We start from the raw sequence: 18,389 nt of genomic DNA, 5'->3' as shown, positions 1-18,389 counted from the left end.
GAAAGCTTCGTCTTCTATGGCTTGGCCGGCGAGATATACAGCCTACAGCTTGGCCAGTGTTATACAGCTCACAGCTTGGCCAAGGATTATACAGCTTTACAGCTCCTTTGCTGAGGGACTTCAGCCAGCCATCATCTAAACCAGTGTTTCTCAACCTTCCTAATGCCACGATCCCTTAATACAGTGCCTCATGTTGCGGTGACCCCCAACCATAACATTATTTTCGTTGCTACTTCATAACTCTAATGTTACTGCTATGAATCATAATGTAAATATCTGATATGCAGGATGTACTTTCATTCACTGGACGAAATTTGGCACAAATACCCAATATTCCCAAATTTGAATACTGGTGTGGTTGGGCAGGGTTGATTTTGTCATTTGGGAGTTGTAGTTGCTAGGATTTATAGTTCATCTACAATCAAAGAGCATTCTGAACTCCACCAACAATGGAATTAAACCAAACTTGGCACACAAAACTCCCATGACCGACAGAAAATACTGGAAGAGTTGGTGAGCATTGACCTTGAGTTTTGGATTTATAGTTCACCTACATCTAGAGAGCACTGTGGATTTCAACAATGATAACTCTGGACCAAACTTGGCACAAATACTCAATATGCCCAGATGTGAACACTGGTGGAATTTAGGGAAAATAGACCTTGACATTTGGGAGCTGTAGTTGCTGGGATTTATAGTTCACCTACAATCAAAGAACATTCTGAACTCCACCAACGATGGATTTGAACCAAACTTCCCACACAGAACCCCCATGAGCAGCAGAAAATACTGTGTTTCTAATGATCATTGATGACCCCTCTGACACCCCCTTGCGACCCCCCCAAGGGTCCCGACCCCCAGGTTGAGAAACACTGATCTAAACCTAAACTTAAGCCTGAACTCCTTCTTTTTCTACAAAGCTCTGCTTGGTAAGGGTCGCTCGCGGAAGCCAGACGCAGTTGGTACCGGGTGCAGGGGCTCCACGTCAACAGAGGCAAGTACAGACTGCCCAGATTAGAAGTTAAGGATTTCCCCATTAGTTAGTATACAGTTATGAAGATAGTGCCTGTTCCTTGTGGACAAGATTGAGAGAGAGCCAATAGACTATTAAGAAAACCTTAAAGTACCTGTTTGTTTTCATTAATAAAGAACTTTGTTGAACCTTTAAGCAATCTAAAGACTCTGTTTTAAGGAAATCCAAAGGCCTTTGATCTGAGGCAGCCCCGGCGTCCCGTTGGGCACACAGAATTTATGTCCTGTGTACAGTCTGATGCACAAGCCAGCGTGCGACAGCACACAAATACAGTAAATAAATACTCATTTCCAAGGCCTGCTATTTATTATTTATTTATTTATTTGCTTTATTTCTATACCGCATTTTTCAGCCTAATTAGGCGACTCAATGCGGTTTACACAATACAGGTTATCACAACAATATCCTAAGCAATTAAAACACATCATATACAACAGACAAAATCAAACAATCATTATCATATCATAACGCCTCAGTAACAAATCAGAATCCGTTCTCATAATCCTTGTACCATTTTCCTATGTTCAATTTTACCGTCTTCCTGTGTTCAGTTGCACTGTTTAGCCAAACGCTTGTTCGTAGAGCCAAGTCTTAAACTTCCTCCGGAACGCCAACAGCGAAGGGGCCTGTCTGATGTCTACAGGTAAGGCATTCCATAGCCGAGGGGCCACCACCTAGAAGGCCCTGTCCCTCGTCCCCGCCAACCGCGCCTGTGACGCAGGCGGGACCGAGAGCAGCGCCTCCCCGGACGATCTTAATGTCCTAGTTGATTCATAGGTGGAGATGCGTTCGGAGAGGTACGTAGGGCCGGAACCGTTTAGGGCTTTATAGGCTAACGCCAGCACCTTGAATTGTCCCTGTAGCAGATTGGCAGCCAGTGGAGCTGGCTCAACAGAGGAGTGCTATGCTCCCTGAGTGCTGCTCCCGTTAACAACCTGGCTGCCGAGCGCTGGACCATCTGAAGCTTCCGGGCAGTCTTCAAGGGCAGCCCCACGTAGAGCGCGTTGCAGTAATCTATGCGGGATGTAACCAGAGCGTGGACTACCGTGGCCAAGTCAGGCTTCCCATTTATTTATCATGTCAGGAGCAAACCAAACAGTTGTATTGCATTCCAAGGCCCGCTGAGTAGCTACAATAGGGCTGGCTGGGCCAGGGCTAGAACAACAAGGTAGCAGAGGGGCGGAGAAGTGGGTAAAGTTCAGAGCAGGGACCTAACTGATGTGTAGAGAATGGCCTGGGGCTAATCATATTCAAAAGCCCAATTTTTCATGTCCCTATGGAAGGAGAATAGTGAGGAGGGATTAGCCAATTGGGAGGGATAGCCAATACTCCAGAGGACAGGAGCAGAATTCAAAACGATCTTGACAGATTAGAAAGATGGGCCAAAACTAACAAAATGAAGTTCAACAGTGACAAATGCAAGATACTCCACTTTGGCAGGAAAAATGAAATGCAAAGATACAGAATGGGGGACGCCTGGCTCGAGAGCAGTACGTGTGAAAAAGATCTTGGAGTCCTCGTGGACAACAAGTTAAACATGAGCCAGGAATGTGATGTGGCGGCAAAAAAAGCCAATGGGATTTTGGCCTGCATCAAGAGGAGCGTAGTGTCTAGATCTAGGGAAGTCATGCTCCCCATGCTCTATTCTGCTTTGGTTAGGCCACACCTGGAATATGGTGTCCAATTCTGGGCACCACAATTCAAGAGAGATATTGACAAGCTGGAATGTGTCCAGAGGAGGGCGACTAAAATGATCAAGGGTCTGGAGAACAAGCCCTATGAGGAGCGGCTCAGGAAACTGGGCATGTTTAGCCTGAAGAAGAGAAGGCTGAGAGGAGATATGATAGCCATGTATAAATATGTGAGAGGAAGCCACAGGGAGGAGGGAGCAAGCTTCCTTTCTGCTTCCTTGGAGACTAGGACGTGGAACAATGGCTTCAAACTACAAGAGAGGAGATTCCATCTCAACATGAGGAAGAACTTCCTGACTGTGAGAGCTGTTCAGCAGTGGAACTCTCTGCCCCGGAGGGAGTGTGGTGGAGGCTCCTTCTTTGGAAGCTTTTAAGCAGAGGCTGGATGGCCATCTGTCAGGGGTGATTTGAATGCAATATTCCTGCTTCTTGGCAGAATGGGGTTGGACTGGATGGCCCAGGAGGTCTCTTCCAACTCTTTGATTCTATGATTCTATGAGGCTTGTCTTATCTCATTGGGGAGGGCATTCTGAAGGTGGGGGGCCACCACCGAGAAGGCCCTCTCCCTCGTCCCCACTAACCATGCTTTGGATGGTGGTGGAAGCAAGAGAAGGGCCTCCCCAGTAGATCTAACAGTCTCCGCTGGTTCATAGGGAGAGATGCAATTGCGGAGATAGGTGCGGCCCAAACCATCCCCTTGATGGTCAGCCTAGTCCTAGCAGCTAAGTCCTGGATGGCTTCCATGCCCCTTTGTGGTCTGTTGACTCACTTTGTGGTCTGTTGACTCACTTTAAGAGCCTTTTGACATTGACTTCTTTTGAGAATTCACCGTCTTTGGAGCAGAGCAGAGTGGAAAAGCAGGTTTTGGATTATAGACGAAAGGGTGGCAAGCCCCGAACTTTCTGTGTGTAAAAAAAGAAAGGCGTGATCCCTTTAAGTCTATACAGTTTAGTTTGGCATGGGATTTTTGTGGCTTTCCAGGGAAAGGAATGGCAGAACGAGGACACAGCCATGTTAAATACGTATTTTGTTTATGACGCCTTATTTAATTTGGTGTTTTGTATGAGTGGGTTGGAGCCCTGGTGCCACCGTGGATTAAACTGCTGAGCTGCTGAACTTACTGACCGAAAGGTCACAAGTTCGAATCTGGGGAGTGGCATGAGCTCCCTCTGTTAGCCCCAGCTTCTGCCAACCTAGAATTCGTAAACATGCAAATGTGAGGTAGATCAATAGGTAACCTCTGGCTGGAAGGTAACGGCACTCCATGCAGTCATGCTAGCCACATGCTTGTCCAGACAAGACAGAGGTACTCCTGGTTAGTCGTAAGGCCAAACAGGGTATAGGGTTACAGCCTGTGTTGGATGGGGTCGCACTCCCCCTGAAGACGCAGGTTCGCAGCTTGGGTGTGATCCTGGACTCACCGCTGAGCCTGGAACCCCAGGTTTCAGCGGTGACCAGGGGAGCATTCGCACAGTTAAAACTCGTGCGCCAACTGCGCCCGTACCTTGGGAAGTCTGACTTGGCCGCGGTAGTCCAAGCTCTGGTTACATCCAGTTTAGACTACTGCAACGCTTTCTATGTGGGGTTGCCTTTGAAGACGGCTCGGAATCTCCAACTAGTCCAATGCTCGGCAGCCATGATACTAACAGGAGCGGAGCGCAGGGAGCATACAACTCCTCTGCTGCACCAGCTCCACTGGCTGCCGATCTGCTACCGGGCTCAATTCAAAGTGCTGGCGTTGGCCTTTAAAACCCTAAACGGTTCTGGCCCAACCTACCTATCCGAACGTATCTCGGCCTATGAGCCCACCAGGACCCTAAGATCCTCTGGGGAGGCCCTGCTCTCTATCCCGCCTGCTTCACAGGTGCGGCTGGCGGGGACGAGAGACAGGGCCTTTTCTGTGGTGGCCCCTCGGCTGTGGAACGCCCTTCCTATGGAGGTAAGATCAGCCACCTCGCTAATGGTGTTTCGAAAAAGATCAAAAACTTGGATGTTTGAACAGGCATTTGGTTAATCAGTGCAATGAATGTGACGATTACAGGAATGGAAATATGGACGACGAATTTTGGATCACGACTCTAGCTATGAGATGCATTGTGTTGTTATTGCTGTGTTAATATTGTATATTGTGCTTCTATGGTTTTAAATTGTATATCGTTGATTGATTTTATCTTGTAAACCGCGTTGAGTCGCCAGTTAGGCTGAGAAACTGCGGTATACAAGTAAAATAAATAAATAAATAAATGACCTTGGAGGTGTCTATGGACAATGCTGGCTCTTCGGCTTTGAAATGGAGATGACTACCAACCCCTAGAGTCGGACACAACTGGCCTTAATGTCAGGGAAAAACCTTTACCTTTACTCTATGAGTGGGTTAATGGTTTGAGCTTTGGATGATGGCTTTGGAGACGCCTTGCTCAGCCATGGAAACCTATTGGGTCACACTTTCTCAGCACCAGAAAAGTTCAATAATAATAATAACAACAACAACAACAACAACAACGTAATAATAATAATAATAATATAATAATAATAATAATAATAATAATGTAATAATAATAATAATAATAATGTAATGATATAATAATAATAATAATAATAATGTAATAATAATGATAATGATAATGATAATAATGATAATAATAATAATAATAATAATAATGTAATCATAGTCATAATAATGTAATAATAAAGAAGGCTCTCTTTATTATTACATTATGTTGACAAGCTGGAATGTGTCCAGAGGAGGGCGACTGAAATGATCAAGGGTCTGGAGAACAAGCCCTATGAGGAGCGGCTTAAGGAGCTGGGCATGTTTAGCCTGAAGAAGAGAAGGCTGAGAGGGGATATGATGATAGCCATGTATAAATATGTGAGAGGAAGCCACAGGGAGGAGGAACTTCCTGAATGTGAGAGCCGTTCAGCAGTGGAACTCTCTGCCCCGGAGTGTGGTGGAGGCTCCTTCTTTGGAAGCTTTTAAACAGAGGCTGGATGGCCATCTGTCAGGGGTGATTTGAATGCAATATTCCTGCTTCTTGGCAGAATGGGGTTGGACTGGATGGCCCAGGAGGTCTCTTCCAACTCTTTGATTCTATGATTCTATGATTCTATGAGGGCGACTAAAATGATCAAGGGTCTGGAGAACAAGCCCTATGAGGAGCGGCTTAAGGAGCTGGGCATGTTTCGCCTGAAGAAGAGAAGGCTGAGAGGAGATATGATAGCCATGTGTAAATATGTGAGAGGAAGCCGCAGGGAGGAGGAGGGAGCAAGCTTCCTTTCTGCTTCCTTGGAGACTAGGACGCAATGGAGCAATGGCTTCAAACTACAAGAGAGGAGATTCCATCTGAACACGAGGAAGAACTTCCTGGCTGTGAGAGCCGTTTAGCAGTAGAACTCTCTGCCCCGGAGTGTGGTGGAGGCTCCTTCTTTGGAAGCTTTTAAACAGAGGCTGGATGGCCATCTGTCAGGGGTGATTTGAATGCAATATTCCTGCTTCTTGGCAGAAGGGGGTTGGACTGGATGGCCCAGGAGGTCTCTTCCAACTCTTTGATTCTATGATGCAAGAGCACACTCCAAACTTTCTCTCTCTCTCTGCTTCTCTCTGCATTTTGACTGTGAGAGCCGTTCAACAGTGGAACTCTCTGCCCTGGAGTGTGGTGGAGGCTCCTTCTTTGGAAGCTTTTAAACAGAGGCTGGATGGCCATCTGTCAGGGGTGATTTGAATGCAATATTCCTGCTTCTTGGCAGAAGGGGGTTGGACTGGATGGCCCAGGAGGTCTCTTCCAATTCTAGGATTCTATGATGCAAGAGCACACTCCAAACCTTCTCTCTCTCTGCTTCTCTCTGCATTTTGACTGTGAGAGCCGTTCAGCAGTGGAACTCTCTACCCTGGAGTGTGGTGGAGGCTCCTTCGTTGGAAGCTTTTAAACAGAGGCTGGATGGCCATCTGTCAGGGGTGATTTGAATGCAATATTCCTGCTTCTTGGCAGAATGGGGTTGGACTGGATGGCCCAGGAGGTCTCCTCCAACTCTTTGATTCTATGATTGCAAAGCTTGGCTGGTTTGCCTTTGGATTGGATGGATTAGATTGCAGCAGCATAGAAGTCTAGATGTGAATACAGCCAGTAGGCAGTTAGGAGTTGAAGTCCAAAACACCTGGAGGGCCGAAGTTTGCCCATTCCTGCCATAGAAGGGTTTTTAAAGGGTGGCCTTTTTGCTTTCTCGTTCCAGTTCTCCTGCAAAAGACAAGGAGGACCCTCCTTCCGCGCCGCCTCCTCTTCTTCCCCGCCTGAAGCTCTTGGAAAAACACCGTTCTCTGGGGGTCCCGCCGAAGCCCCCTCTTCTCTCGCATTCGGACTTGGGTGAGTGTCTTGTAAGCCCTATTGACTCGAATCTAATGCTCACCTTTTTTTGGGATAAAGGACCTTCACTGGATCAAATTTGGCAGAAATACCTGACATGCCTAAATTTGAATACCGGTGGGGTTGGCGGGGGGATTGATTTTATCATTTGGGAGTTGTAGTTGCTGGGATTTATAGTTCACCTACAATCAAAGAGCATTCTGAACTCCACCAATAATGAAATTGAACCAAACTTGGCACGCAGAACTCTCATGGCCAACAGAAAACACTGGAAGGGTTTGGTTAGCATTGACCTTGAGTTTTAGAGTTGTAGTTCATCCAGAGAGAACTGTAGACTCAAACAATGAAAGATCTGGACCAAACCTGGCATGAATAGTCAATATGCCCAGATGTGAACACTGGTGGAGTTTAGGGGGAATAGACCTTGACATTTGGTAGTTGTAGTTGCTGGGAATTATAGTTCACCTACAATCAAAGAGCATTCTGAACTCCACCAATGATGAAATTGAACCAAACTTGGCACACAGAACTCTCATGGCCAACAGAAAACCCTGGAAGGGTTTGGTGGGCACTGACCTTGAGTTTTGGAGTTGCAGTTCACCTACCTCCAGAGAGAACTGTGGACTCAATGATAGATCTGAACCAAACCTGGCATGAATAGTCCATATGCCCAGATGTGAACACTGGTGGAGTTTAGGGAGAATAGACCTTGACATTTGGTAGTTGTAGTTGCTGGGAATTATAGTTCACCTACAATCAAAGAGCATTCTGAACTCCACCAATGATGAAATTGAACCAAACTTGGCACACAGAACTCTCATGGCCAACAGAAAACACTGGGTTTGGTGGGCACTGACCTTGAGTTTTGGAGTTGTAGTTCACCTACATCCAGAGAGCACTGTGGACTCAAACATTGATAGATCTGGACCAAACCTGGCATGAATAGTCAATATGCCCAGATGTGAACACTCGTGGAGTTTAGGGAGAATAGACCTTGACATTTGGGAGTTGTAGTTGCTGGGAATTATAGTTCACCTACAATCAAAGAACATTCTGAACCCTAGATCTGGAATTGGTTGAGTGGCTAAACGCAAAGAGGTTCATCTTCTTCCTCCTGGAAAGAAGTGACTAGTGGAGTGACATGAAGAGCGTTCAGTCCTGAGCCCAGTCCTGTTCAACACCTTTATTAATGGCATTGGATGACGGTTGAGAGAAGTTTCTCAACCTGGGTGTCGGGACCCCTGAGGGTGTCACGAGGGGTTGTCAGAGGGGTCTCCAAAGACCATCAGAAAACACACTATTTTCTGTTGGTCATGGGGGTTCTGTGTGCAAAGTTTGGTTCAATTACATCGTTGGTGGTGTTCAGAATGCTCTTTGATTGTAGGTGAACTATAAATCCCAACAACTACAACTCCCAAATGCCAAGGTCTAGTTTCCCCAAACTCCACGAATGTTTACATTTGGGCATATTGAAAATTCATGCCAAGTTTGGTCCAGATCCATCATTGTTTGAGTCCACAGTGCTCTCTGGATTTAGGTAGGTGAAACCACAACTCCCAACCTCAAGTGCAATGCTCACCAGACCCTTCCAGTATTTTCTGTTGGTCATGGGAGTTCTGTGTGGGAAGTTTTGCCCAATTCCGTCATTGGTGGGGTTCAGAATGCTCTTTGACTGTAGGTGAACTATAAATCCCAACAACTACAACTCCCAAATGCCAAGGTCTATGTTCCCCAAACTCCACCAGTGTTTACATTTGGGCATATTGAAAATTCATGCCAAGTTTGGTCCAGATCCATCATTGTTTGGCTCTACAGTGCTCTCTGGATGTAGGTGAAACCACAACTCCCAACCTCAAGTGCAATGCCCACCAGACCCTTCCAGTATTTTCTGTTGGTCATGGGAGTTCTCTATGCAAAGTTTGGTTCAATTCCATCGTTGATGGAGTCCAGAATGCTCTTTGATTGTAGATGAACTATAAATCCCAACAACTACAACTCCCAAATGCCAAGGGCTATGTTCCCCAAACTCCACCAGTGTTTACATTTGGGCATATTGAAAATTCATGCCAAGTTTGGTCCAGATCCATCATTGTTTGAGTCCACAGTGCTCTCTGCATGTTGGTGAACTACAACTCTCAAACTCAAGGACATTGCCCACCAGACTCTTCCAGTATTTTCTGTTGGTCAAGGGAGTTCTGTGTGCAAAGTTTGGTTCAATTCCATTGTTGGTGGAATTCAGAATGCTCTTTGATTGTAGGTGAACTATAAATTCCAGCAACTACAACTCCCAAATCCAAGGTCTATCTTCCCCAAACTCCACCAGTGTTTACATTTGGGCATATTGAAAATTCATGCCAAGTTTGGTCCAGATCCATCATTGTTTGGCTCCACAGTTCTCTAAACTATAGTTCTCTAAACTATAAATCCCAGCGACTACAACTCCCAAATGACAAAATCAATCCCTCCCTCAACCCCACCAGTATTCAAATTTGGACGTATTGGGTATTTGTGCCAAATTGGGTCCAGTGAATGACAATACATCCTGCATATCAGATATTTACAGCAGCAGAGTAGCACAGCGCAAGGGCAGATGTCTTCACTGTGTCTGGTCGTGATCCCCAGGTTGTGCCAGTCAGCTTTCGTATGATGTTGTTTCTAGCTCCCCATACTGTGAATGATAGGCACTCCCTCCAGCCAATGGACTAATTCTTTAAAGCAGCCTCAGGCACCGTTTGTGACTTCCTGTCCCCATCTGATCTCTCTTTGCAGATGAGTCAGATTATGACGATCCCCCGTTCGAGGAGGAAGTAGCCGCTCCGCCGGAAGAAATGACTGACAAGGTGAGTCCCCCAATCTCTCTGTTGGGTTTCTTCTTAGAAGGAACCAGGTGCCAGTTTCTTCCTGTGAAAGCCAGAGCTTGGGGCGCTTTCGTTTTCTTGGACTGCAGCTCCCAGAATCCCCTCTGCATCCCGTGCTGCATGGTGGATTCTGGGAGTTGCAGTCAGGAAATTTGAAACTTCTCCAAACTTTTCAGAAGCATGTCTTTTGAGGATATTATAGAGGAAGGTTCCATTACCACTCAAGCAGGGAGCTTTGAGATGGTAGAACAGAAGCTCTCCGAAGCTCTAGGTGCTCTTGCTGCCTATGACAGGGAAAACCAACTGATCCCTCATCCATCTAAAACACAGATATGTGCCTTTCACCTTAAGAACAGACAAGCATCCTGAGCTCTGAGGATTATTACCTGGGAAGGAATCCCACTGGAGCATTGCAGCAAACCCAAATACCTGGGAGTCACTCTGGACCGTGCTCTGACCTACAAGAAGCACTGCCTGAACATCAAGCAAAAAGGGGGCGCTAGAAACAATATCGTACGAAAGCTGACTGGCACAACCTGGGGATCACAACCAGATACAGTGAAGACATCTGCCCTTGTGCTATGCTCCTCTGCTGCTGAGTATGCATGCCCAGTGTTGAACATATCTCACCACACTAAAACAGTAGATGTGGCTCTTAATGAGACATGCCGCATTATCACGGAGTGTCTGCACCCCACACCACTGGAGAAATTACACTGCTGAGCCAGTATTGCACCACCTGACATCCGCCAGGAAGTAGCAGCCAATAGTGAAAGGACCAAGGCAGAGACATCTCCAGCCCATCCCCTGTTTGGGTATCAGCCAGCACGTCAATGACTTAAATCAAGAAATAGTTTTCTTAGATCTACAGAGACACTCGCTGGAACACCCCAGCAAGCGAGAGTCCAAAAGTGGCAGGCCCAAACCAAGCACCTCAATCCATGGGTGATACCAGATGAGAGACTCCCCCCTGGGCACACAGAAGACTGGGCGACCTGGAAGGCGCTGAACAGACTGCGCTCTGGCACCACGAGATGCAGAGCCAATGTTAAGAAATGGGGCCACAAAGTAGAATCCACGGCATGCGAGTGTGGAGAAGAGCAAACCGCTGACCACCTGCTGCAATGCACCCTGAGCCCTGCCACATGATGCACAAGGGAGGAGCTTCTTGCGGCAACCCCAGAGGCACCCCAAGTGGCCAGAGACTGGTCAAAGGACATTTAACCAACTACCTAGTTTGCAAAATCTGTGTATGTTTTTTTCTTTTTCTTTTTAATCTGTGTGTTTCTTTTGTTCTGTTAGAATTGTAACACAATGGTATGGTTGCTGATGACATGATAAATAAATAAATAGGGGAAGGTAATATCATCATTGTCCTTCAAATAGAGACTGAACATATGTTTTCAAAGCCCTTGAAATTTTTCTAGCTTTCATTTGATGATTAATTTCTCTCTTTGGTGATTGAATATTGATTTTTTTCCCCTAGTGTTACTTGGAGTTGGTAGGGATTGAACCTTGGATCTTGAGCATAGGAATATAGGGAGCTGGCTTATCTCCATTAGGAATTCATTATTATCTATATAAATAAAAATGTATTGTTCGTTTGTGGGATTAACATAACTCAAAAACCACTGGATGAATTGACATGAAATTTGGACACAATACACCCAACAGTCCAACGAGTCTCCATCACCCATAAACACACACACACACACACACACACACACACAAAACCCCAGCGGAACAGATTTAAAAATCCAAAAAATACACCATATATACATATACACATACACATGCACACATCCAAACATACACACGTGTATATATGCACAAACACACACAAATATACACATATATACATATACATACACTCAGATATACATATACACATACATGCATGCACACATACATATACACATATACACACATATACATATACACATACATACTTATATACACACAAATATGCATGTAGGCAAGCACACACATATACACAATATGCATGTACACATATAAACACACAAATATATATATACACACACACACATATATATGTACAAACACACAAATATACACATATACATACACTTAGATATACATATACGTACATGCATTCACACATATACACATATCCACATATACATATCCACATACATACATATATACACACAAATATGCAAATAGACAAACACACACATATACACAATATGCATGTACACATATAAACACACAAATACACACACACACATATATATATATGCACAAACACACACATATACACATATACACACATGCATATACATACACACAGATATACATATGCATATACATGCATGCACACATGCATATATACATATACGCATGCACACACATATACATATCCCCATACATACATATATACACAAAAATATGCATATAGACAAGCACACACATATACACAATATGCATGTACACATATAAACACACAAATACACAAATATACATACACACACGTATATATTTATATATGCACAAACACACAAATATACACATATACACACAGAGGAGAGGAGACATGATAGCCATGTATAAATATGTGAGAGGAAGCCACAGGGAGGAGGAGAGAGCAAGCTTGTTTTCTGCTTCCCTGGAGACTAGGACGCAATGGAACAATGGCTTCAAACTACAAGAGAGGAGATTCCATCTGAACATGAGGAAGAACTTCCTGACTGTGAGAGCCGTTCAGCAGTGGAACTCTCTGCCCCGGAGTGTAGTGGAGGCTCCTTCTTTGGAGGCTTTTAAACAGAGGCTGGATGGCCATCTGTCAGGGGTGCTTTGAATGCAATATTCCTGCTTCTTGGCAGAATGGGGTTGGACTGGATGGCCCAGGAGGTCTCTTCCAACTCTAGGATTCTATGATTCTATGATGGGTATGGCAGTCTGCATTTCTGCCCAATTCCTATTTCTCTCTAAGGCTTTTGGAGACCCTTGCAATTGAGAGCAGACACTATTGAGCTACACCGCTATTGAATACTGCAATACTATTGCGTCGATGCTATTGAGCCAGTTGTGGCCAAACGTGGGGGGATCTGCTGATGGCTTGATTCTCGGAAAGTGCCGAGGTTCCTTTGGCTATAAATAGAGGGGTCGGCCTCCGCGCCACTTCCTGTTTGCGCCGAGCATTAGAAGCAGGAAGAGAAGCCTCCCCAAAACATGGGAGATTGTTTGCAGTATTGGAGTTTATTTATTTATTTATTTAATTATCATGTCATCCGCAACCAGAACATTGTATTACATTTCTAACAGAACAAAACAAACAAACAGATAAAAAAAACACAGATTTTGCAAACTTGGTAGCTGATTAAATGTCCTTTGACCAGTGTCTGGCCCCTTGGAGTGCCTCTGGTGTTGCCGCAAGAAGGTCCTCCCTTGTGCATGTGGCAGGGCTCAGGGTGCATTGCAGCAGGTGGTCAGTGGTTTGCTCTTCTCCACACTCGCATGTCATGGACTCCACTTTGTGGCCCAATTTCTGAAGGTTGGCTCTGCATCTCGTGGTGCCAGAGCGCAGTCTGTTCAGTGCCTTCCAAGTCGCCCAGTCTTCTGTGTGCCCAGGGGGGAATCTCTCATCTGGTATCACCCATGGATTGAGGTGCTGGGTTTGAGCCTGCCACTTTTGAACTCTCGTTTGCTGGGGTGTTCCAGCGAGTGTCTCTGTAGATCTAAGAAAACTATTTCTTGATTTAAGTCATTGACGTGCTGGCTGATACCCAAACAGGGGATGAGCTGGAGATGTCTCTGCCTTGGTCCTTTCACTATTGGCTGCTCCTTCCCGGCGGATGTCAGGTGGTGCAATACCGGCTAAGCAGTGTAATTTCTCCAGTGGTGTAGGGCGCAGACACCCCGTGATAATGCAGCATGTCTCATTAAGAGCCACATCCACTGTTTTAGCGTGGTGAGATGTGTTCCACACTGGGCATGCATACTCAGCAGCAGAGTAGCATAGCGCAAGGGCAGATGTCTTCACTGTATCTGGTTGTGATCCCCAGGTTGTGCCAGTCAGCTTTCGTATGATATTGTTTCTAGCACCCACTTTTTGGTTGATGTTCAGGCAATGCTTCTTGTAGTTCAGAGAACGGTTCAGAGTGACTCCCAGGTATTTGGGTGCGCTGCAATGCTCCAGTGGGATTCCTTCCCAGGTAATCCTCAGAGCTTGGGGTGCTTGTCTATTCTTAAGGTGAAAGGCGCATGTCTGTGTTTTAGATGGATTAGGGATCAGTTGGTTTTCCCTGTAATAGACAGTAAGAGCACCTAGAGCTTCGGAGAGCTTCTTTTCAACCATCTCAAAGCTCCCTGCTTGAGCGGTGATGGCACGATCATCAGCATAGATGAAACTCTCTGTCCCTTCTGGCAGTGGCTGGTCATTTGTGTAGATGTTGAACATGGATGGAGCAAGCACGCTCCCCTGAGGCAGGCCGTTCTTCTGTTTCCGCCATCTGCTTCTCTGGCCCTGGAACTCAACAAAGAAGCTCCTGTTTTGTAGCAGGTTTCCTATGAGGCGGGTGAGGTGGTCGTCCTTTGTGATACTATACATTTTTCTCAGGAGGAGGCGGTGGTTCACAGTATCATAGGCTGCTGACAGGTCTATGAAGACAGCTCCTGTGATCTGCTGCCTTTCAAAGCCATCTTCTATGTGCTGAGTCAGGTTCAGCACTTGCGATGTGCAGCTTTTGCCTTTCCTGAAGCCAGCTTGCTGTGGAATCAGACAGGGGTCTATTTTTAATATTGGAGTGAATATTATTATTTTTATTAGTGCCATTTTTAAAGGGGAGGGAATTATAATTTTACTCAAGCACCGCTGCATTGAGAAATCGCATTACCCATCATCCTGGGAGCCTTGCCTTCCCCAGTCATCCGAAAGATCCTGCACCAGTACTAATTGTGTTATTAATATCAGCATTTTTCTTTACAGTTGTCATAGCAAATTTAAAATAAATACAGCTTGACACCACTTGCGCAGTGGGTTAAACCCCTGTGCAATCAGGACTGAAGACCGACAGGTCACAGGTTCGAATCTGGGGAGAGGCGGATGAGCTCCCTCTGTCAGCTCCAGCTCCTCGTGCGGGGACATGAGAGAAGTCTCCCACAAGGATGATAAAAACATCAAATCATCCGGGCGTCCCCTGGGCAACGTCCTTGCAGGCGGCCAATTCTCTCACACCAGAAGCGACTTGTAGTTTCTCAAGTCTTTCCTGACACAACAACAACAAAAAAAGCCACTTTGGATGAAGGCAATGTGAATCCAGGGTGTTGTAGTTTTACAAGAGGCATTTATCTTCACTGTAGGGTGAATGCAATTCCACACCACTTGAATCAAGCAGCCTGGGAGTTGTAGTTTGATGGAATGAAAGCAGACAAAGCTATAGATAGATCTTGCCAAACTACAGCTCCCAGGATTCTGTAGCATTGAGCTATCAAGACATTATTATTATTATTATTATTATTATTATTATTATTATTATTATTATTTCTTGTGGAAGCCACAGAAACAAACTTCCTGGAGTACAAGAACTATTTTCAAAGTAAGTACTGCACAATTAAACAGGAAATAACTCTTCCAAACCAGGAACAGGAAATGTTTCCAATTTTGTTACATAGTATAATGGTTATGCTTGTTATTGTTGCTGAACCTGGGCAGTTCAAATAGTGTCAAACTTTATTATTATTATTATTATTATTATTATTATTATTATTATTAGGTGTACCTGCCACTTCTTGCTGTGGCCAACCTTCCTTCCCTCATTCTCTCCTTCTTTTCCCTCTTCTTTCTCTCCCTCTTTCCTTCCTTCCCTTTTCTTCTTTCTTTTCTTTCCTTCTCTACCTCTTTCTTTCCTCTCTTTTTCTTTTCCTTCTCTTTCTCTCCTTTCTTTCTTCTCTGCCTCCTTCCTTCCTTCCTTCCTTCCTTCCTTCCTTCCTTCCTTCTTTCCTTCCTTCCCTATTTGCTTCCATCCTTCCATCTGTCTTTCCTTTCCTCCCTCCCTCCCTCTTTCTTTTTTTCTCTTCTTCTTTTGCTCCCTCTTTCCTTCCTTTCCTTTTTTTCTTTCCTTCTCTCCTTCCTTCTTTTTCTACCTCTTTCCTTCCTCCCTTTTTCTTTTCCTTCTCTTTTTCTCCTTTCTTCCTTCTCGGCTTCCTTCCTTCTCGGCTTCCTTCCTTCCTTCCTTACTTCACTTTTTGTTTTCATCCTTCCTTCTGTCTTTCCTTCCCTCCCTCTTTCTCTTTTCTTCCTTCAATACTTCTTTCCCTCCTTCCTTCGCTCCCCCTTTTCTGCCTTGCCTTTTTTCTCTTCTTTGTTCCTTCCTTCCTTCCTTCCTTCCTTCCTTCCTTCCTTCCTGCCTGCCTGCCTGCCTGCCTGCCTGCCTTCCTTCTCTACATCTTTCTTTCCTTCCTTTTCCTTTTCCTCTTTTTCTTTCTCTATCTCTTTCCTTCCTTCGCTTTTTGTTTCCATCCTTCCTTCTGTCTTTCTTTGCCTCTCTCTTTCTCTCTTTCTTTCTCTTCTTCCTTCACTCCCTCTTTCCTTCCTTTCCTTTTTTCTTTCCTTCTCCCTTCTTTCTCTATTTCCATCCCTTCTCTTTTCCTCTTTTTCTCCTTTTGTCCTTCTCTACCTCTTTCCTTCCTTCTTTCGCTCTTTGTTTCCATGCTTCCTTCTCTCTTCCTTCCTTCCTTCCTTCCTTCCTTCCTTCCTTCCTTCCTTCTTTCTCCCCTTCCTTCCCTCCCTCTTCTATCCCTTTTTCTGTATTGTCATTTAGCATTACCTGGGAAAATACCTCTAGGAATTTCTAGGTCTTCCAGCATGACTCTTTGGCCAGACTGCAGGAAGCGGACTATAGAGTTGCACTGGAGGAGCTAGAGCTTCCTAAAGAAAGCATTCGACATCGAATCCATGGACAACCACATCCACAAACCTGCCAATGTGGAGGGAAGAGTGTCTATTGGTTTTGAATGGACTGCGATGTCTCCTCTTTGCAGGAAGAGGCAGGGACCACGCCGGAGACGCGGCGCTGTGTGCGAATCAACAGCCTGCTGAGCGAAGAAGAGCTCATTGAGGATTACTTCAAGGCGGAATCCCCCGTAAAGTAAGCAACCGCTCTTGCTTTCCGTTCTGCCTTTTACTAGACTTGGATGGGGCCCCCAAAGGCCATCCAGTCCAGCCCCCTTCTCCATCCGTACACCCTTCCATTCATACCATTTAGCATATCAAATCCATATTTATCAAGTCTGCACATTGAATTCCTTGTGACAATAGCATCTTCTAGGAATTGTTTTATTTCATTTATTTCATGTTTTATTTCATATCTGGATTGGAATAAATGACCTTTAGGTCCCTTTCTGTTAACAACCCCCATCAAAAACCTGTTGTTGTTTTTGTTGTTTAGTTCATAGAATCATAGAATCCAAGAGTTGGAAGAGACCTCCTGGGCCATCCAGTCCAACCCCATTCTGCCAATAAGCAGGAAAATCACATTCAAAGCACCCCTGACAGATGGCCATCCACCCTCTGTTTAAAAGCTTCCAAAGAAGGAGCCTCCACCATGCTCCAGGGCAGGGAGTTCCACTGTTGAACGGCTCTCACAGTCAGGAAGTTCTTCCTCATGTTCAGATGGAATCTCCTCTCTTGTAGTTTGAAGCCATGGCTCCATTGTGTCCTAGTCTCCAGGGAAGCAGAAAACAAGCTTGCTCCCTCCTCCCCCCTGTGGCTTCCTCTCACATATTTATACATGGCTATCATATCTCATCCTTCTCTTCTTCGGGCTAAACATGTCCAGCTCCTTAAGCCGCTCCTCATAGGGCTTGTTCTCCGGACCCTTGATCATTTTAGTCCTCTGGACACATTCCAGCTTGTCAATATCTCTCTTGAATTGTGGTGCCCAGAATTGGACACAATATTCCAGGTTAAGTGGTCTAACCAAAGCGGAATAGAGCATGGGGAGCATGACTTCCCTAGATCTAGACACTATGCTCCTATTGATGCAGGCCAAAATCCCATTGGCTTTTTTTGCCGCCACATCACATTGTTGGCTCATGTTTAACTTGTTGTCCACGAGGACTCCAAGATCTTTTTCACACGTACTGCTCTCGAGCCAGGCCTCATCGTCCCCCATTGTATCTTTGCATTTCATTTTTCCTGCCAAAGTGGAGTATCTTGCATTTGTCAGTTATTATATTATAGTTGTTGTTATTATTATTATTTCAAACACAACAAGATCACTCTGCTGGCTGTTGTATTGGATCGCATATCAGACACTTCCCAAGTGCGTAGGACTGTGTGATGTATTGGCGAATAAAGCATGCAGATCCCAGTAAGGTGGCCTTTGCAGCTGACAGGTGGTGATTTTGTCAGCACCAATTGTGTTTAAGCGCAGGCCAAGGTATTGACGCACTGCACCCAGTGTGCCGATCACCACTGGGACCA

General features: G+C 45.2%; 1 protein-coding gene across 7 annotated transcripts in view; it reads left to right on the top strand.

Annotated features, from left to right (window-relative positions):
- ARAP1 (ArfGAP with RhoGAP domain, ankyrin repeat and PH domain 1) overlaps nt 1-18,389 on the top strand; it is a 207,682-nt gene that overhangs the window by 100,472 nt on the left and 88,821 nt on the right. For all 7 annotated transcript variants that reach the window (XM_067466421.1, XM_067466422.1, XM_067466427.1 and 4 more), the window contains 3 exons: nt 6,955-7,085; nt 9,855-9,925; nt 16,946-17,052. In XM_067466421.1, the coding sequence (XP_067322522.1) occupies nt 6,955-7,085; nt 9,855-9,925; nt 16,946-17,052 (309 nt within the window). The remainder of the gene's footprint in view (nt 1-6,954; nt 7,086-9,854; nt 9,926-16,945; nt 17,053-18,389) is intronic.

The sequence above is a fragment of the Anolis sagrei genome, chromosome 3 (assembly GCF_037176765.1).
Source record: "Anolis sagrei isolate rAnoSag1 chromosome 3, rAnoSag1.mat, whole genome shotgun sequence".
NCBI lineage: Eukaryota > Metazoa > Chordata > Lepidosauria > Squamata > Dactyloidae > Anolis > Anolis sagrei.
This window is presented reverse-complemented; position numbering and strand designations above follow the sequence as displayed.